The 21,801-nt window shown below is 43.8% G+C and overlaps 1 protein-coding gene and 1 long non-coding RNA gene across 3 annotated transcripts in view; one reads left to right on the top strand and one right to left on the bottom strand.

Moving 5' to 3' along the window:
- Positions 1–21,801, top strand: part of limd1a (LIM domains containing 1a) — a 65,472-nt gene that overhangs the window by 2,851 nt on the left and 40,820 nt on the right. The window contains exon 1 of one of the 2 annotated variants that reach the window (XM_034175189.1): positions 21,405–21,504. The exons of the other annotated variant lie outside the window; for it this stretch is intronic. Within the exon in view, the coding sequence (XP_034031080.1) occupies positions 21,471–21,504 (34 nt within the window). The 5' untranslated portion in view covers positions 21,405–21,470. Of the gene's footprint in view, positions 1–21,404; positions 21,505–21,801 lie in introns of those variants that run through there. 2 annotated transcript variants of the gene reach the window in all.
- Positions 12,533–18,584, bottom strand: LOC117514635. Its single transcript, XR_004561914.1, has 2 exons — positions 18,449–18,584; positions 12,533–12,563 (listed from the first exon to the last, which is right to left on the bottom strand). It is a non-coding gene; the product is annotated as an uncharacterized LOC117514635 (long non-coding RNA).

Below are 21,801 nucleotides of genomic sequence, written 5' to 3' on the forward strand. Positions count from 1 at the left end.
ACCTGGTTACAGCAGGATGAATATGTTAGTTTAAATGAGTCAACACCCCCGAGTCACACTAACTGTCAGAATGCTCGTAGCACGGGCCGGGGTGGAGGATTAGCAGCAATCTTCCATTCCATCTTATTAATTAATCCAAAACCCAGACAGAGCTTTAATTCATTTGAAAGCTTGTCTCTTAGTCTTGTCCATCCAAATTGGAAGTCCCAAAAACCAGTTTTATTTGTTATTATCTATCGTCCACCTGGTCGTTACTGTGAGTTTCTCTGTGAATTTTCAGACCTTTTGTCTGACTTAGTGCTTAGCTCAGATAAGATAATTATAGTGGGCGATTTTAACATCCACACAGATGCTGAGAATGACAGCCTCAACACTGCATTTAATCTATTATTAGACTCTATTGGCTTTGCTCAAAAAGTAAATGAGTCCACCCACCACTTTAATCATATCTTAGATCTTGTTCTGACTTATGGTATGGAAATAGAAGACTTAACAGTATTCCCTGAAAACTCCCTTCTGTCTGATCATTTCTTAATAACATTTACATTTACTCTGATGGACTACCCAGCAGTGGGGAATAAGTTTCATTACACTAGAAGTCTTTCAGAAAGCGCTGTAACTAGGTTTAAGGATATGATTCCTTCTTTATGTTCTCTAATGCCATATACCAACACAGTGCAGAGTAGCTACCTAAACTCTGTAAGGGAGATAGAGTATCTCGTCAGTAGTTTTACATCCTCATTGAAGACAACTTTGGATGCTGTAGCTCCTCTGAAAAAGAGAGCTTTAAATCAGAAGTGTCTGACTCCGTGGTATAACTCACAAACTCGTAGCTTAAAGCAGATAACCCGTAAGTTGGAGAGGAAATGGCGTCTCACTAATTTAGAAGATCTTCACTTAGCCTGGAAAAAGAGTCTGTTGCTCTATAAAAAAGCCCTCCGTAAAGCTAGGACATCTTTCTACTCATCACTAATTGTCTGAGTTATTCTCATTAGTTACTTCATCCAAACCATCAACATGTTTATTAGACCCCATTCCTACCAGGCTGCTCAAGGAAGCCCTACCATTATTTAATGCTTCGATCTTAAATATGATCAATCTATCTTTGTTAGTTGGCTATGTACCACAGGCTTTTAAGGTGGCAGTAATTAAACCATTACTTAAAAAGCCATCACTTGACCCAGCTATCTTAGCTAATTATAGGCCAATCTCCAACCTTCCTTTTCTCTCAAAAATTCTTGAAAGGGTAGTTGTAAAACAGCTAACTGATCATCTGCAGAGGAATGGTCTATTTGAAGAGTTTCAGTCAGGTTTTAGAATTCATCATAGTACAGAAACAGCATTAGTGAAGGTTACAAATGATCTTCTTATGGCCTCGGACAGTGGACTCATCTCTGTGCTTGTTCTGTTAGACCTCAGTGCTGCTTTTGATACTGTTGACCATAAAATTTTATTACAGAGATTAGAGCATGCCATAGGTATTAAAGGCACTGCGCTGCGGTGGTTTGAATCATATTTGTCTAATAGATTACAATTTGTTCATGTAAATGGGGAATCTTCTTCACAGACTAAAGTTAATTATGGAGTTCCACAAGGTTCTGTGCTAGGACCAATTTTATTTACTTTATACATGCTTCCCTTAGGCAGTATTATTAGACGGTATTGCTTAAATTTTCATTGTTACGCAGATGATACCCAGCTTTATCTATCCATGAAGCCAGAGGACACACACCAATTAGCTAAACTGCAGGATTGTCTTACAGACATAAAGACATGGATGACCTCTAATTTCCTGCTTTTAAACTCAGATAAAACTGAAGTTATTGTACTTGGCCCCACAAATCTTAGAAACATGGTGTCTAACCAGATCCTTACTCTGGATGGCATTACCCTGACCTCTAGTAATACTGTGAGAAATCTTGGAGTCATTTTTGATCAGGATATGTCATTCAAAGCGCATATTAAACAAATATGTAGGACTGCTTTTTTGCATTTACGCAATATCTCTAAAATCAGAAAGGTCTTGTCTCAGAGTGATGCTGAAAAACTAATTCATGCATTTATTTCCTCTAGGCTGGACTATTGTAATTCATTATTATCAGGTTGTCCTAAAAGTTCCCTAAAAAGCCTTCAGTTAATTCAAAATGCTGCAGCTAGAGTACTGACGGGGACTAGAAGGAGAGAGCATATCTCACCCATATTGGCCTGTCTTCATTGGCTTCCTGTTAATTCTAGAATAGAATTTAAAATTCTTCTTCTTACTTATAAGGTTTTGAATAATCAGGTCCCATCTTATCTTAGGGACCTCGTAGTACCATATCACCCCAATAGAGCGCTTCGCTCTCAGACTGCAGGCTTACTTGTAGTTCCTAGGGTTTGTAAGAGTAGAATGGGAGGCAGAGCCTTCAGCTTTCAGGCTCCTCTCCTGTGGAACCAGCTCCCAATTCAGATCAGGGAGACAGACACCCTCTCTACTTTTAAGATTAGGCTTAAAACTTTCCTTTTTGCTAAAGCTTATAGTTAGGGCTGGATCAGGTGACCCTGAACCATCCCTTAGTTATGCTGCTATAGACGTAGACTGCTGGGGGGTTCCCATGATGCACTGTTTCTTTCTCTTTTTGCTCTGTATGCACCACTCTGCATTTAATCATTAGTGATCGATCTCTGCTCCCCTCCACAGCATGTCTTTTTCTTGGTTCTCTCCCTCAGCCCCAACCAGTCCCAGCAGAAGACTGCCCCTCCCTGAGCCTGATTCTGCTGGAGGTTTCTTCCTGTTAAAAGGGAGTTTTTCCTTCCCACTGTAGCCAAGTGCTTGCTCACAGGGGGTCGTTTTGACCGTTGGGGTTTTACATAATTATTGTATGGCCTTGCCTTACAATATAAAGCGCCTTGGGGCAACTGTTTGTTGTGATTTGGCGCTATATAAAAAAAAATTGATTGATTGATTGAGGATTAGATGTCAGTAATGAGAGTACAAAGTCAGTAACCAGGATCAAAAGTTTAGTGATCAGACATGAGTGACCAGATGTCAGGAATCAGGATCAAAGTTGGGGGTCAAAGGTTAGAATCAAAGGTCAGTCCTCAGAGATGAGTACTTTAAATGGGGTCAAAGGTAAGCAATCAGAAACAGGTGAGTGATCAGGATCAATGGCCAGTGCTCAAAGATGAGTGATCCGGCTTAGAGGTTAGCATTGAGGATCCAAGTAAAGATCAAAGGAATAACTTGACACTGAAAGCAAAGCTAAAAGGAAAATGCCAACAGAGGATAGCTGGATCATGGCGAGGGTATGGACTTTTTGAGGAATGGAAATAGATTTTTTTATTGCTATTTGTGTCATCATTTATTTTATTGATCCAGTTCTGTATCAGTTCCCTTAACTTGGGATGATCATTCTCTGTGAAAAATGTGGGTCTGCAGAGGTTTTCAGAGTCATTGCCGCTGTTTCCTTGTTAGTAGATGTAGACTTTGGCACCGTGATGTCAGAATTCATGGCAAACATGACTTTGTGTAAGAGGTTTTGCAAAGTGGGACTGTGAGAGAAACATGCAGACATTTATAAGAGGAATGGACAGTGCATGAGGCCTACAGTTCCAGTGCACTAAAAAAATGGAGCCAGTTCTTGATTCCCAACCACATTTGATCATTTTCTTCTTTTCTTTGTCTTTCATTTATTATTCTGATTGCCTTCTTTATGGTCTTTGCCATAAAACTGCACACTCCTAGAGGCGGTTTCTGTCCCATTATGATTTGTGTGGAATCAAGAGCAAACACCTTTCCAATCTGTTTCATCTCTGCTTTAAAAAAATGAATCATTGTCTGTGTTCTTGGCTGTCTTGCAGAAAAATGTGAGGTCTGCCCGGATTGAACAATGTTACTCTTTTGTCTCCTTTCAGCTTTCAGTGACTTGATAGAATGTTTTTTTTTTCCCCTCTTTATTTATGAAATTATTTCTCAGACCAGTATTTGCACATTCCTCAGTGCTCTTTTGTGAGTCTGTCATGCATGATTGTGCATATGATTCACAAATGCACTTATGACTATTTTTGACCATGTCAGTTGGTACTTAGGATATTTTAGAAATGGGTAACATTGAGTACTTTTACATGGTTCCGAATGTTCTGCTTGTCATTTTCTTTATGGTTATTCCTGGTTTCCTCTAAGCTACCATGTTGTCTGAGCTACATGTCGCACCAATCCAACAGTACATAATGAAGGGAAAAAACCCGAAAACAAAACAAAAAAAACCCTGTTGCACTGGCCTATAAGTCACGTATATTTTTGAAAAAATGGTGCAATTGCTTCATGTGCCAATAAGCAAAATTAATTTAATTGGTGCATTATGTGCAGTGTTGCCACAGTTTCAGGGGTCGAAATACATTTTTTAAGCTACTTGCACTTGTGCTAGTAACAAAAAAATTACTTGCACCAAAAAAAAGTTACTTGCACAACCAAAAGTCAGTCTTATATCAATCTTAAAACTCCTCCTCTGATGTGTCAGACTCTTCCTCTCTGGGGAGAGTTTGAGGGGAGAGCAGCAGCAGCAGCGGCAGACACTTTTTTTTTTTAATGTGCGCACGCGAACGAATCGTCCGTGAAGATTATTTTATTTATTAACTACACAGATGTATAATAAAACAAATGGTGACTGGTTTATAACACAATTATGACAGAGGTTGAGGGCAGAGAGAGCGAGGAACTACGGAGCCCTGGAAGTGTCATCGCAAAATGTTTTGCATGTGGAGAGAATGTGCGCACGTTTTATGATATTGTGCGCACGTTTTATGATATTGTGCGCACGTTTTAAGCATTGTTTGAGTAAAACAAGGGCACGATCTACTTAAACGTGGCCACAATTTGTAAAACATGCACTCAATTATTCAATATTGTCTTGACACATAAATGTTGACTATTAGCCAACAAACCAGGAGACAGTGTAATACATTTCCCCATTAGAAATGGATCTGGTCAGGGTATATCATGATGGTTTGGGCGTACAAGGACCTACAGAGAACTTCAGCTACCCAGCATGGCATCATCTGGAGTTTAAGCAAATTAAAAAGGATGCTGAGGGCGAAGCGTCTCCCCGTCGTGAGGATGACAATTTAGGTCATATTATGGAGTTCATTTTGGACGAAAGGAAAACGTGCGCACGTTTTATTAATTCGAGGGCTCAATTAAAGGAAAACGTGCGCACGAATTATCACAGCCAGGAAAACGTGCAAATCTTTTATTAATTTGAGAGCACATTTTATTAATTTGTGGGCTCAATTAAAGGAAAACGCACAAATTATCATGGCCAGAAAAAATTATCACTTTAAGTGACCTCTCCCGGGTTCCGTAAAGGAACCGCAGCGGCAGCCACTTTTTTTTTCACGTGCACGCGCAAACTAATTGTCCATGAAGATAATTTTATGAACTACACAGATGTATAATAAAACAAATGGTGACTGGTTTATAACACAATGATGACAGAGTTTGAGGGCAGAGAGAGAGAGAAGAACCACAGCGGCGGCCAGTTTTTTCTTTGTTTACATGTGTGCGCAAACACAACAAATAGAGCACAGCAACTTGCTCCGTGTGTGAGAGTCATAAAATGCAGGGAAGATGAAGACAACACACTGGAAATTGTTTTTTATTTATTTATTAATTTATTATTTATTTATTTATTTATTCCTTTATTGGTTCATTCTACTGGTGCTTATATTTGATAAAACCTGGGTAAAGTTACTTGCACCAGTGCTAGTGCATTATAAAATTACGTGCACCGCTCGAATCATACGTGCACAAACTAGCACATGCACGTACTGTTTTGACCTCTGCCTTGAAAAGTAATGTTTTTGTTCCTTTATGCAGTTACATAATTAGCAGCTTTATGCAGTTACTTTACTAGCAGCTGCCGACAACTTGTAACTAATAAGTAATGTAACTAATAAGGTAACTAGTAATCTGACTTGGTTACTCTTAAGATTAAGTAATCAGCAAAGTAACTAATCAGCAAAGTTACTTGTCTGACTAATCAATTTTAAAAATAACCAAATTAGATAGTTACTTTATTAATTACATTTAGCAGCTGCCTACTTTGCAGCTGCTAATGAAGTAACTGTATAAAGTAAGTGTAAAATGTACCTGTAAAAAGTAACTAATAAAGTAACATTTAAAATTTACTGTGTCAACACTGATTATGTATAATGCAAACACTGTGTTAGCGAGCAGCAGTTAATGGGTTTATTCATATCATTGTATGGGGCACAAAGAACTCAAGACTAAACTGCGTATTGTCATTACTGAGCAGACAAGAACATTTGTTCAGAGCTAAACCTGTGCATGTTTACCTTCCTAAATGTAATTAAATGTTTTGAAAATCTTATACATTTTTAAAACATTGCAAGGGTGGTGGCCAAGTGGTTAGCATGCTTGAAGTCAGTGTCGAAGGTTCTGGTTTCAAACCCCAACCCTGCCACATTTCTCCATGTAATGTGGAGTTGCATCAGGAAGGGCATCCGGTGTAAAACTTGTGCCAGTTCAACATGCAGCCCTACCTTGAATCTGCTGTGGTGACCCTGAGTGCAAACAAGGGAGCAGCTGAAAGGACTTACTTCACACATTTTAAAAAAAGTATTGTTAGCTTTACCATAGCCTAGCTCTCTGGTGTTCTGACTGTCCCACAAAGTCCAAACAAGCGGAGTAATGAGTAATATGAAGGTTATTCCTTTTTTAAAATTCAAGACCATGGTCTTTCAGTTTGAGAGCATGGATTATTAATTTCATTCATTGTTGAAGACTCAACACATCCTTCTAATTCAGATCTTCTCCTTCTTGTTTTATGGAGGTTGGCATCCAGCTTTATGGTTGTTTACCACCGTCATCTTCTTTGGAGTATGGGTCAGACAGTATCTCATTCAAATCAGTATACAGGACCAGCTTGTCACATGTGTGGCAATAGATGATAATACAGCATTTTTTTTTTCCATATTTGTTTTCCATATTTGTTGCTTCAACATATATGTTGCAGGACTAGCCAAACATGTAGCTAAAAAAAAAACCTAACAAACCCTGACTTGTAGTCTGGGAAATAGGATAACTTTGCCATAGATGAATAAGGGTGCAATTTTTCCCCCGAGATGTAGGAAAGGAGAGTACCGTTATGGAATTAGATTTGTGTCAAGAGTGTTGCAAAAAAATTCAGAGGTATGAAACAAAATCGGTGGTGTGAAAATATAAGGAAATGCAAGTATTCAACTAAAACTACTTTAAAAAAAACCCCACTTTCTTGTGTTGTGGGGGAATGCAGCAGGTAGTTGGTTACTTTAAAGAGGTGGGGATGGAGTGGTTGTCTGCCTGGGTGGTCTCCATCCAGGACCTAAGGTGTTTATATACCATGCACTAAAACACACCTGACCTGACTGAGTCTTTTGATTTGAAAGGGTTGGCATCAGGTTTTTGAGTAACACTTGCAACAGTGATATGGTGACTGCAAAAACTATACACTTCATTGAAACGTCTCTTTATGAATAGTTCAGGAAATAGACTAGTTCATTTGGTTCCTGTTTTCAAATAATTCTAACCCCATATGGAGTCCTGTTACTGACATTGTACTCCACACTTTTGGTTAATAAAAACAACAACAACAACAAAAAACAACAACAAAGAGAATCAGAGATGAAGAGGAATGTCCATCCTCAGAGAAATACTTTTGTATCTGCATGTCACCGCCTGCAGCAGGACATCTGGATCTCTTTGGTCTTTGGTAGCGCTGTCAGGAAATTAATGCAACATTGGTTCAACAAATACAGTTTTGTGAGATCAGCTGACAGGTTTTTGTTGCAGTTTGCATTTTTCATCACAGCTGCTCCTGCTTTTTGGGATTCAGTGGTGTAAGAAATAGTGGAGCAGATAAGTATGACTTTTGGCCAGAATTGTTCACTTGGTGATACAAGTATCAGATTTGGCATGAATGTTCTTTATAAATCAGTGTTTGTGGGGAAAAAAAAGGTGCTGGCCACTTGAAAATCCAGTATGGTGGCTGGGTAGGGGTCAGTGAAGAATTAATTACACAGGGGTCAAAATTTAGAAATGCTCCAATCATATTGAAAAGTATAACACAGTATTGTCAGATCATAAACAGCAAGAATGGTGACAAAGGTCAGTTTCAGTTTGTACAGGGGTCAAAAGTTAAAGTTGCTCTAATTTTTGTAAAATGTGATGCAAATTATTGGTTGAGTTAATAGGGTTTTCAAAAAAGAATAGTTTGCACCATCTGCCATGCTTAGTTGTCACGTTACAGGGTAACATATCTCACATGTCAGACATTGTTTGACTTTTACTTTGCAAACCAGTCATTCAACACGGTCAAAACTATTCAGTGTATTAATCCAACTAGTTCAATCAATAATTTGCACCACGTTTTACCAAAATATGAGCAGCTTTAACCTTTGATCCCTGTACAAACTGAAAGTGACCTTTGTCACCATTCTTGCTGTTGTTGCTCTATAACTTCAGAACATTCAGTTTTAGATAGTCCAAACTATACCTTTTTGGAATATTAATGATCAGGCAAATACTGTGTTATACCTTTCAATATGATTGGAGCATTTATGTGTAATTCTTCATTGACCCCTACCTGGCCACCATATTGGATTTTCAAGTGGCCACACTCAAAAAAACCCCAACTCAATTCAATTATGAGCAGGATTTCCATCTAATAAATATGTCACCCCCAACTAAATTTAAATTATCTTGCATGGATGTGCCTTATCTGAGTTGGGGACTACATATATTTAATAGATGGAAATCCTGCACATAATTGAACTGAGTTCATCCAATGAGTCGGTTTTGTGAGCGCAGCACTTTTTTCTCAAACATTGATTTATGAGAACATTCATGCCAAATCTGATGCTTGTATCACCAAGTTAAGGATTGTTTCAGTTATTTGCTGCACTAAAATACTGTATTAGTAGCAGGAGGGTGTTTCAGAGAGAGCTGGTGCTCATGTGTTGTCCAGGTGTTCAGAGTCATGGCGATGCACAGAAGTGGGATGTTCAAAAGACGGGAAGAGAGCGTGTGAGTTGTATAACTGTGTTTGAAGCCCCGCACGTGCACCGCCCACCCCCACCTCCTTACCTAAGGAATTTCCTGCTGCCGTGTCACGACTGTAATTCAGCATCTCTCTTCAACGTTCTGCTGTGCTTAAACTAGATCACTTTGGTGCACGTCACCGTCACAGTGAGAGTCATCACCAGCACACGAACATGAATATTATGGATATGGGGGAGCAGATAATGTGCCTTCAGAAACTAAACCACTCTTGCACATTCCCACATAACCCACACACACTTCCTGTATGGAGTTTCCCAGTAGAATGTTGCTCATCTTCTGAGTCATAGTTTCATACCAGCAATTAAAAAAAAACACTTTGTGTACTATTGTTTTGGACAGAAAAGTTATTTTTTTGTAGCAAGGTCTTCAAAATTATGCATCAGAAAATGTGATGTATCATTATTTTTAGTTTGCCTTGCGACAGACTGGCATCCTGCTCAGTGTGCACGCCGCCTCACGCCCTATGACTGCTGGGATAGACTCCACCCCGTGACCCTTTATTTGGAGAAAGCAGCTATATAAATTGGATAGATGGATTATTTTTTGTTTTGAAATGATAGCTGATCAATACCTGTAATAATCAAACATTTAAACTAATGAAGAGAAAATTTTGACATCTCAGCTTCTCAGATTTGAAGCTGAGATGATCAACAAGGCACATCAGTCTCGCTCTGTTTAATACAGCCCATGTCAGTGTCACAGTCAGTGCTGCAGTGAGGCAAGTTTTAAAAACACATTTCATTCTCCTTCAAACACGTACCACGTGTTTCTGATGAAAGGTGCATGTTAAAAGCCCGTCTTACTGGCTAATCAGGTATTGATTTCCAAAAAAATAAACATCTTTGCGTCTGTTTTTCTCTGAGTAACAGAGATGTACAGGTGCGTAGCCAGAGGGGTGAGGGGATGAATGCTCTCCCTACCTCCCCTCTACCTTAGAGTAAAGGTCCACTTTTGAAGACATTTTTTTCACTTAATAATAATACTAATAATGAGAATTAATGTTTTTTAACAACTAAAACATCATTCAATCAATACTACTCTGAGTGTCCTAGTTTTACTACTGCAGTGCCGCACTAAGTGGAATTGATGAGCCACATTAAACAAAAGTCTGTTGACTAAAATTCTTTAAAATAAACCAATTTTTCATGCCAAAGTTGCACCAGTCTCTCAAATTAGCTTTAATATTTCCTTTTCTGCTGGGGTGGGGTGGGGGGTGGGGGGGGGCATATATGAGGTCTAGGTAACAAAAAGGAATTGACTATTTTCCAAATAGACCTGCACTTTGCATTTCAGTCCATGCATTATATATAGACTAGCTGTTTTATCTGAGATAAACAGTTTTTTAAATAGATTTTTATATGCAATAGCAAAATTTAAATCTTATTTTGATTATAACAGCCGTAAAACCAAATTGTTGGTAAAATAGTTTATGGGACAAAATACACATTAGAAAATTGCATTGTTACTATGGTAACAGCCAAAACCATAAAATCCTCCACCCAGTAAGATCTCAGTGATCACTGAGGCTGGAGCATAGGTTTAACGCTGAAATTACTCAGATATTTAAAGTTTCTGTTTACTCCAACTCTCCATATCGTGTATCTGCAAAAATCCACCCAGAAGGCATTGCGTCATCAACATTTTTAGCAGTCAATTTCATGCAATGAACACTTTAGCTTCACAGCACCTGACAACTACGCTTTATTTCTACATGTTACCTTCTGATTGCAGTACTGCAACTCTGACGTGTGTTATCTCTGAAGTCCTTTCATATCAAATCACAGTGAAAGTTGTGCAATTCAAAAAATAATGCAATGCTAAAATACGCTCGGCCGTATGAGCATTGTGTTCTTTATAATTTTCAGTTGTTTAATTGGTGTCATATACAATTATTATACATTTGTTGTTATTTACATTAATCATTAAGATTCTGTCTTGTAAATCACTCCAGAGGTGTTATCAGGTTACAAAAACAGCATTTCCCATTTTAGAAGTGTTTATTTCTCACTAGCTTTTACATATATATATGACAAAGAGGTTCTACTGTATTTACACACAAACGAAGCAGTTTGCAGCTGGCTAGACCAGGAAGCCCTTTCTGGCCACAGCACGGGTTACAACGCAACCGGATGCGGAATTGCGGCTGACTGCAGTTATCGAAAAACTAATGGCACACCCCTACACTGGTTTGTAGGTAACTATATGTGATATAGAGAATATCATTTTTTTCCTGAAAATAGTGGGAAATTCTTGTTTTGATTGAGAAGAAACTAGTCCTCGCTATATTTCTGTAACATATATGAAAAGCGATTATATTTGGATAATGTTTGGATGTTGTGAATAATTTTGTGAGTTGGGGTTTGTGACATAGTTGGTTGTTTACCATTGGAAAAATTTGCGTGGCATTATTTAAACATTCTGTGTGCTTATTATTTCATAGTGTCTTACTCTGGTCTGTGTCTATACACCAGACTGAGAGATCCTTTAGAATTCCCAACTGTAAACCCAGTACTGATTGGTAGAACTGCAGCTTGGGCTGATGGGAAAATGATTCTGCTGCCAAGTGGCTCCTCCAGGGGAACGCTGAAGAATGTCTGGCAAAAGAGAGCACGGAATTTCAGAAATTGGTTCTTAAATTCAAAAGTCAGAGGAGTCCTGGATGAGTTTAGAACATCCTGCTGTGCACTTGAATATTTGGACAAAGATTTAGGGGCAAGTTCATGGGCGCGTCTTTGTTCTACTTGGCCCAAAAAACTAGACGGCTTCATCCAAGAGAAGAAGAAAAAGTAGGACATCCCATTGTGCTAACCTGTGTTATTCCTCCACCATTTTCACACACTTATTTAATGTTGTATTCAGATGGAGGATTAATTTATCCCATCTGGATAGTGAGTCATAACTCCTCATCATAACTCTACCCAGGGATTCTTGGCTTTTGCTCTGGCAGACTTTTGGAAGCTGTTCCTGTGTGTGTGTGTGTGTGTGTGTGTGTGTGTGTGTGATTTGGTCATGTCTGTGTAAATGTGGTTTTTGACATACTTTTGGGTGTGTTTTCTCTGTGGACTATGACATAATTTAAAAAAATGACTGTTTCATTCATTACTTTGGCCATTGAAGTTGTTTTTGCTTGTGTTTGGTTGTTATGGGGATTATGACTGAGATTAGAGGTGTATATTTTCAGTTGGCGTCAGAAGATATATTGGTTGGGAGGAAAAGATCCAATCTATTTTGGTGATCATCTGCAAGCTGATACAGGAGTTTATTACCTCCGCAGAGGAGGTTATGTGTTTGTTGCCATTTCTGTCTGTATGTCAGAATCATATAAGAACAGGAGCAGAGTTCAATCAAATTTGGTGCAGAAGAAATTGATTACATTGTGATGTAAATTAAGGAGGTATGGATATTGCCATTGAGCTTTAATTGTGATTCATTTTATCCACGTCCTGCTTTTTAACTTTGATCCTGACTCCTTTGATCTCAACCATCATGTTGTGTGGGCCGCTGAAGAGGAGGTACTGCTGGCCCACCACCACCAGAGGGCGCCCTGCCTGGAGTGCGGGCTCCAGGCACCAGAGGGCGTCGCCACCTGAGATGAGCAGCCAGGGTGACAGCTGTCACCCATTATTGGACACAGCTGTTTCTACTCGGCACCAAGGTATATCAGGAGGACGGCGTCTCCACCTCAGTGCCGAGATATCGCCTAAGACTGAGGTAGTATCTCTGCATTCTTATTCTGATTAACCAGCTAATCATTTGTTAAACCTTTTCAGGATTGTTGACTGCTAAAAGCTATATTGCTTGGATAAGTACTCACCTTCCTGTTGTGCATTGACAAGAGGTGGAGGCGGCTTCTCCCCTCTTCGTTACTGGGTGCTGTCGCATCACACCTGTGTGTTGTTGCTCTCTCCTGCCAGCAGTACCGGATCCGACGAGCGGAGGCAGTGGCCACCTGGGAATTCGGGACTTGGCGGTTCCAGTATTTCCAGGGTTCGGTGGCAGAGGAGATCGGGGTGGTTCCGGTTCGACTGAGACGGGCGTCTCCTACCTTCGAGCCTGCCCACACGACACCAGCAAATTCGACCCCAAATTGTGATTGTTGTACTTATTGTGCTTGTTTCACAATAGTAAACCTTGTTATTTATCTTCCTCCATTGTCCGTTCATTGCGCCCCCTGTTGTGGGTCCGTGTTCCTACACTTTCACAACAGGATATCTCGGCCAGCGTCATGGACCCCGAGGGGCGTCAACCGGCTGTTGAACGGCCAATGGAAGACCAAGGCGCGGCGGAGGCTTCGGGAGGGGTAATCGGTGAGTTGCAGCGGATCCTCACCGCTTTCACCTCTCGGATCGACTTAATGACCGAGCAGCACGTACTCCTAAACCGCAGGGTGGAGGCTCTCGCCGCACAAGTGGAGGCGCGCCCTTCGGGCGCCGCTGCGGCTCTCCCTCCTGAGGACCCTGCGCGCGAAAGCAACGTTCCTCTGGTCGTTCAACGGTCCCTTCTTCCGTCCCCAGAAGCCTACATAAGCCCTCCAGAACCGTACGGAGGCTGTGTGGAGACGTGCGCGGACTTTCTTATGCAATGTTCGCTCGTCTTCGCTCAGCGTCCCGTGATGTACGCAACTGATGCTAGCAGGGTAGCTTATGTGATAAATCTGCTTCGCGGGGAGGCACGCGCTTGGGCTACAGCGCTCTGGGAGCAGAACTCACGGCTCCTTCAGTCATACGACGGGTTTGTACGGGAGCTCAGAACGGTGTTCGATCATCCCAACAGAGGAGAGTCCGCTTCAACCGCATTACTGTCCATACGACAGGGACGTCGGAGCGCAGCTGCCTATGCAGTCGCCTTCCGCATCGCGGCTGCGAGATCCGGCTGGAATAGCACTGCCCTCCGCGCTGCCTTTGTAAACGGACTGTCTCTGGTCCTAAAAGAGCACCTGGTGGCTAAGGACGAACCGCGGGATCTAGATGGGCTCATTGATCTAGTCATACGGCTTGACAACCGGTTAGAAGAACGCCGTCGGGAACGAGGCGAAGGGCGTGGCCAGGCACGGGTCGTCCCTCTCCCTTCCGGGTCCGATCGAGTTCCGCCGTCCCCACGCTCCTCTGTTCCGGCGCTCCGTGCGCTTACGGCTCCCCCTGCTGACGAAGCTATGGACACGGGCAGGGCAACATTTAGGGCACCTGGAGCACAAAGGAGGCGGGCCCACGGAGCTTGTTATGTTTGTGGCTCGAGTGAGCATATGGCAAACGAATGCCCCGAGCGGTTAAACTCCAACGCCCGCCCCTAGAGACTGGGCCAGGGGTGGGCCAAAACATTCACGTGGGACACACCCACATTGCTACACGACTCCCAGTCACGATCCTGTTTGAGGATTCGACCCTGAAGGCCCCAGCACTGGTGGACACGGGCTCTGAGGGGAATCTGCTTGACAGTAGATGGGCCAGGGAGATAGGGCTCCCTCTGGTGGCTCTTACCTCGCCTGTGCAGGTTCGAGCACTAGATGGCTCCCTACTCCCACCAATCACACACAAGACACCTCCAGTAACTCTGGTAGTGTCAGGCAACCACCGGGAGGTGATCGAGTTCTTCGTGACTCAGGCCACCTCCCGTGTGGTTTTAGGGTTTCCATGGATGCTTAAGCACAATCCCCGGATTGATTGGCCGTCCGGGGTGGTGGTTCAGTGGAGCGAAACCTGCCATCGGGAGTGTCTCGGTTCCTCGGTTCCTCCCGGCTCCCAAGCTAAGGAGGAGGTCCGAGTCCCGCCCAATCTGAAGGCGGTGCCAGCGGAGTACCATGACCTTGCGGACGTGTTCAGCAAGGATCTGGCTCTCACGCTTCCTCCCCACCGCCCGTACGATTGTGCCATTGATTTGGTTCCAGGCAGTGAGTTCCCGTCCAGTAGGCTGTACAACCTCTCACGGCCGGAACGCGAATCAATGGAGACCTACATCCGGGACTCATTAGCCGCCGGGTTGATCCGGAATTCCACCTCACCGATGGGCGCTGGTTTCTTTTTTGTGGGTAAAAAAGATGGCGGACTTCGTCCATGCATTGATTACAGGGGGTTGAACGAGATCACGGTTCGCAACCGATACCCGTTGCCCTTGTTGGATTCAGTGTTCACCCCCTTGCATGGAGCCAGAATCTTCACCAAGCTGGATCTTAGGAACGCGTACCATTTGGTTCGGATTCGGAAGGGAGACGAATGGAAGACGGCATTTAACACCCCCTTGGGTCATTTTGAGTACCTGGTCATGCCGTTCGGTCTCACTAATGCTCCCGCGACCTTCCAAGCGTTGGTAAACGATGTCTTGCGGGACTTCCTGCACCGGTTCGTCTTCGTATATCTAGACGATATACTCATCTTTTCTCCGGATCCTGAGACTCATGTCCAGCATGTCCATCAGGTCCTGCAGCGGTTGTTGGAGAACCGTCTGTTTGTGAAGGGCGAGAAGTGTGAGTTCCACCGCACTTCTTTGTCCTTCCTGGGGTTTATCATCTCCTCTAACTCCGTCGCCCCGGACCCGGCCAAGGTTGCGGCGGTGAGAGACTGGCCCCAACCCACAAGCCGTAGGAAGCTGCAACAGTTCCTCGGCTTTGCTAATTTCTATAGGAGGTTCATCAAGGGCTACAGTCAGGTAGTTAGCCCCCTGACAGCCCTGACCTCTCCAAAAGTTCCCTTCACCTGGTCGGACCGGTGCGAGGCCGCATTCAAGGAGTTGAAACGGCGCTTCTCGTCTGCACCAGTTCTGGTGCAGCCCGATCCTAGCCGCCAGTTAGTGGTTGAAGTGGATGCCTCGGACTCAGGGATAGGAGCGGTGCTCTCCCAGAGCGGGAAGACCGATAAGGTCCTTCACCCGTGTGCCTATTTTTCCCGCAGGTTGACCCCCGCTGAACGGAACTATGACGTCGGCAATCGGGAACTCCTTGCTGTGAAAGAGGCCCTCGAAGAGTGGAGACATCTGTTGGAGGGAACAGCCGTGCCATTCACGGTTTTCACTGACCATCGGAACCTGGAGTACATCAGGACCGCTAAGCGTCTGAACCCCAGGCAAGCCCGCTGGTCACTGTTCTTTGGCCGTTTTGACTTCCGGATTACCTACCGCCCCGGGACCAAGAACCAGAGATCGGATGCATTGTCCCGGGTGCACGAAGATGAGGTCAAAACGGAACCGTCGGATCCCCCGGATCCCATCATCCCGGAGTCCGCTATCGTGGCCGCCCTCACCTGGGACGTGGAGAAGACCGTCCGGGAGGCCCTGACCCGTGTCCCGGACCCCGGAAACGGACCAAAGAACAAACTATACGTCCCACCAGAGGCCAGGGCCGCAGTCCTAGACTTCTGTCACGGTTCTAAGCTCTCCTGTCACCCGGGGGTGCGAAGGACCGTGACAGTCGTCCGGCAACGCTTCTGGTGGGCATCCCTGGAGGCCGATGTCCGGGATTACGTCCAGGCCTGTACCACCTGCGCCAGGGGCAAGGCCAACCACCAGAAGACCTCAGGGCAGCTACAGCCACTGCCCGTGCCTCATCGCCCCTGGTCCCACATCGGCCTGGACTTCGTCACGGGTCTCCCGCCGTCCCAGGGAAACACCGTCGTCCTCACGATAGTGGACCGTTTCTCCAAGGCGGCCCACTTCGTGGCCCTCCCGAAGCTTCCAACGGCCCAGGAGACAGCGGACCTCCTGGTCCACCACGTCGTCCGTCTGCATGGTTTACCATCAGACATCGTCTCCGATCGCGGTCCCCAGTTCACCTCACACGTCTGGAGGAGCTTCTGCCGGGAACTGGGGGCCACGGTCAGCCTCTCGTCTGGGTATCATCCCCAGACCAACGGGCAAGCAGAGCGGGCGAACCAGGACTTGGAGCAGACACTACGCTGTGTGACAGCCGCGCACCCGACGGCCTGGAGTACCCACCTGGCCTGGATCGAGTACGCTCACAACAGCCAAGTGTCATCAGCCACCGGCCTCTCCCCGTTTGAGGTGTGCTTGGGGTATCAGCCCCCCTTGTTTCCGGTGGTCGAGGGAGAGGTCGGTGTGCCCTCGGTCCAGGCCCACCTACGGAGGTGCCGTCGGGTGTGGCGTGCCGCCCGCTCTGCCTTGTTGAAGGCCCGGACGAGAGCGAAGACACATGCAGACCGGCGGCGGGCCCCGGCTCCCACGTATCGTCCTGGGCAGGAGGTATGGTTGTCCACCAAGGACATTCCCCTTCAAGTGGACTCCCCCAAGCTCCAAGACCGATACATCGGCCCCTTCAAGGTCCTCAAAATCATCAATCCCGCCGCAGTGAGGCTTCAGTTGCCGGCCTCGCTGCGGATTCACCCAGTATTCCACGTCTCCCGGATAAAGCCCCATCACACCTCACCCCTCTGCACCCTGGGTCCGGCACCACCTCCTGCCCGGATCATCGACGGGGAACCGGCTTGGACCGTGCGTCGGCTCCTCGATGTCCGTCGAATGGGTCGGGGTCTTCAGTACCTGGTGGACTGGGAGGGGTACGGCCCCGAAGAACGCTCCTGGGTGAAGAGGAGCTTCATCCTGGACCCGGCCCTCCTGGCCGACTTCTACCGTCGCCATCCGGACAAGCCCGGTCGTGCGCCAGGAGGCGCCCGTTGAGGGGGGGGTCCTGTTGTGTGGGCCGCTGAAGAGGAGGTACTGCTGGCCCACCACCACCAGAGGGCGCCCTGCCTGGAGTGCGGGCTCCAGGCACCAGAGGGCGTCGCCACCTGAGATGAGCAGCCAGGGTGACAGCTGTCACCCATTATTGGACACAACTGTTTCTACTCGGCACCAAGGTATATCAGGAGGACGGCGTCTCCACCTCAGTGCCGAGATATCGCCTAAGACTGAGGTAGTATCTCTGCATTCTTATTCTGATTAACCAGCTAATCATTTGTTAAACCTTTTCAGGATTGTTGACTGCTAAAAGCTATATTGCTTGGATAAGTACTCACCTTCCTGTTGTGCATTGACAAGAGGTGGAGGCGGCTTCTCCCCTCTTCGTTACTGGGTGCTGTCGCATCACACCTGTGTGTTGTTGCTCTCTCCTGCCAGCAGTACCGGATCCGACGAGCGGAGGCAGTGGCCACCTGGGAATTCGGGACTTGGCGGTTCCAGTATTTCCAGGGTTCGGTGGCAGAGGAGATCGGGGTGGTTCCGGTTCGACTGAGACGGGCGTCTCCTACCTTCGAGCCTGCCCACACGACACCAGCAAATTCGACCCCAAATTGTGATTGTTGTACTTATTGTGCTTGTTTCACAATAGTAAACCTTGTTATTTATCTTCCTCCATTGTCCGTTCATTGCGCCCCCTGTTGTGGGTCCGTGTTCCTACACTTTCACAACACATCATGTGGATCCTGCTTTTAGTCCTTAAGCTTTCATCTTTAATCCTTATACCTTAGATTCTGGTCTTACCTTTTACTTCTCATCCTGTTTCATTTGGTCGTGATACCAGGATCAAAGCAATGAGCAGTCAGGATCAAGATAGACACATTTTTTTTTAGCACGGTAAGGTTCTTCCCCTTTGTCCTGATTCCTTTGATACTGATTACACAATCAAAGCAAAACACAAAGGCAAGGTTCAAAGGGCAGTGATCAGGGTCAAAGGTCAATATCAAAAACCAGCAATTGAATATTAGTGATCAGGACCAAAGATGAGGATCATGGACGAACAGTCTGGTTCAAAGACCAGGATCGACAGTCAGCCATCAGAATAAAAAAAATGTTATGTATAAAAAAAAATAAAATCATAATACAGTGGGGAAAATAAGTATTTGACCCCCTGTCAATTTTGCATGCTTCCCCACCTGCAAAGAATGGAGAGGTCTGTAATTTTTATCGTAGGTACACTTCAACTGTGAGAGACAGAATCTAAAAAAAAAAAATACAGAAAATCACATTGTATGATTTTTAAATAATTAATTTGCCTTTTGTTGCATAAAATACGTATGTGACCCCCTAGAAAAACAGAGTTTAACAATTGGTACAGAAACATTTGTCTGCCATTACAGAGGCCAGACGTTTCCTGTAGTTCTTGACCAAGTTTTCACACACTGCAACAGGGATTTTGGTCCACTCCTCCATATAGATATTAGACATATTAGACATATAGGGGTGATTCTTTAACTACGGACACTATTGGCCTTGTAAATGTAATTTCCACCACACCATTGCCTTACAATATAAAGCGCCTTGGGGCAACTGTTTGTTGTGATTTGGCGCTATATACATGTGCTCTGATGTCACTGTTTATCTCCATAGTAACTACCCAAACAATCTTTCATACAAACTGTTTAAAGGGACATTACAGTGTTGCGGTGGAAATTATGGCAGTATTGTGGGACAACTACATTGTCTTTAAAAAATCACAACAGTTGTATGACATTGAATACCCCAATTATGTTTTGATTATTTTACTGATATTATATTCAGAAATATTTTAAAACATTAGAAAAAATGTTTCTTTACCATTCATTTTTATCATTGAAGATCAAAAGTCTGGGTGTGGGAAAAGCACAAAACGGCAATATTTGCATATAATGATGCTGAAAAAAGGTGAAAAAGTCATCATAGACTACTAGAACAAATTTCTTAACACACTTTCATTGTAAAGATAACTATAAAAGTGTGAAATTTCCCCTTTTTTCTGTTTTTCATACAATATGATCAAAGGACATAATAAGTGCCCGTAGTCTAAGAATCACCCATAGACATATTGCTCCCTCCAAAGATTTTCTATTGAGTTCAGGTCTGGAGACTGTCCAGGCCACTCCAGGACCTTGAAATGCTTCTTAGTTGCCCTGGCTGTGTGTTTGGGGCCATTGTCCTGCTGGAAGACCCAGCCATGACCCATCTTCAATGCTCTTACTGAGGGAAGGAGGTTGTTTGCCAAAACCTCGCAATACATGACCCCATCCATCCTCCCTTCAATACGGTGCAGTCATCCTGTCCCCTTTGCAGAAGAGCACCCCCAGAGTATGATGTTTCCACCCCTATGCTTCACGGTTGGGATGGTTTTCTTGGGGTTGTTCTCATCTTCTAAACATGGTAAGTGGAGTTGACTCCAAAAAGCTCTATTCTGGTCTCATCTGACCACATAACCTTCTCCCATGCCTCCTCTGGATCATCCAGATGGTCACTGGTGAACTTCAAACGGGCCTGGACATGTGCTGGCTTGAGCAGGGGACCTTGCTGTCCTGCAGGATTTTAAACCATGACAGCATCATGTGTTACTAATGTAGTATTTGTGACTGTGGTCCCAGCTTTCTTCAGGTCATTGACCAGGTCCTCCTGTGTAGTTCTGAGCTTTCTCAGAATCATCCATACCCCACAAAGTGAGATCTTACATGGAATCCCAGACCGAGGGAGATTAACAGTCATCTTGTGTTTCTTCCACTTTCTAATAAATAATCATAAGAGTTGTTGTCTTCTACCAAGCTGCTTGCCTGTTGTCCTGTAGTCCATCCCAGCCTTGTGCAGGTCTACAGTTTTGTCCCTGGTGTCCTTAGACAGCTCTTTGGTCTTGGCTATGGTGAACAGGTTGGAGTGTGATTGATTGAGTGTGTGAACAGGTGTCGTTTATACAGGTAACAAGTTCAAACATGTGCAATTAATACAGGTAAAGAGTGCAGAATAAGAGGGCTTCTTAAAGAAAAATTAACAGGTCTGTGAGAGCCAGAATTCTTGCTGGTTGGTAAGTGTTCAGATACTTATTTTGCAGCAGTAACATACAAATAAAGTATAAAAAAAATCATACATTGTGATTTCTGGATTTTTTTTTTTTTGTTTTTAGATTATGTCTCTCACAGTGGACATGCACCAAAGATGTAAATTTCAGACCCCTCCATGATTTCTAAGTGGGATCACTTGCAAATCTGAGGGTGTTCAAATACTTATTTTCCTCACTGTATATGCATACATCTAGATTTAAATAAATGTATGTCTCACATGACTATTTGTCTGGATATGTAAATTGATAATGATCCAATTCTGACACGTTTGCAAACACAGTATTATCCCTCAAAAAAAGATTACCCTAAATTTAAGACAACCCCCTTTTTTTCCAAGACATGTTTTTGGGAGAAGAAGAAAAAAAACTTTCCAAAGATCAAATATTTTGTTGCTGTTTTAAAAGAAAATGTTTTTTTTTTTTTTTAAATAATGTTAATAAAAACACTTTGAGAATGGAAAAAATGGGCTAGATTACATAAAGCAGTTCTGCAATAAAGTGGTCCAATAAAGATTTTATTGTGATGTCCTCATATTATTAATCAGTTCATCAGTAGCAGAACTTTCTCTTCGTGCTCACCACTTGCATAATGACGTAACACCTGTGACATACTCTGACGACTTTTCAGATGAATAAATGCCTCAAAGATCCACAGAGATTCCCTTGAAGAGTAAGGAAAATGAATATGGCGAGTTTAAGGCTTGAACTGTTTTTGTTTGTCAGAAACAAACATGAAAAAGTATCTGGTTGTAGAACATGGAAAACGTGTCACTCTGCTTCTTGGAAGCAAAAAGTACACGTCGTGGTATAACTCTGCTGCTCTTTTTTCAAAGAAATCTCTTCTGATGCATATTTAGCTGTGAAAATAGTCCAAGCACTACTGGGAGAACTGTAAATAATTGTGATTTATTGTTATTTATGGATGTTATGTGCTGGTTCTTGTGGTGATGTTGGTTTAAGTTGTGGA

Source organism: Thalassophryne amazonica, chromosome 7 (assembly GCF_902500255.1).
Source record: "Thalassophryne amazonica chromosome 7, fThaAma1.1, whole genome shotgun sequence".
NCBI classification, from domain to species: domain Eukaryota; kingdom Metazoa; phylum Chordata; class Actinopteri; order Batrachoidiformes; family Batrachoididae; genus Thalassophryne; species Thalassophryne amazonica.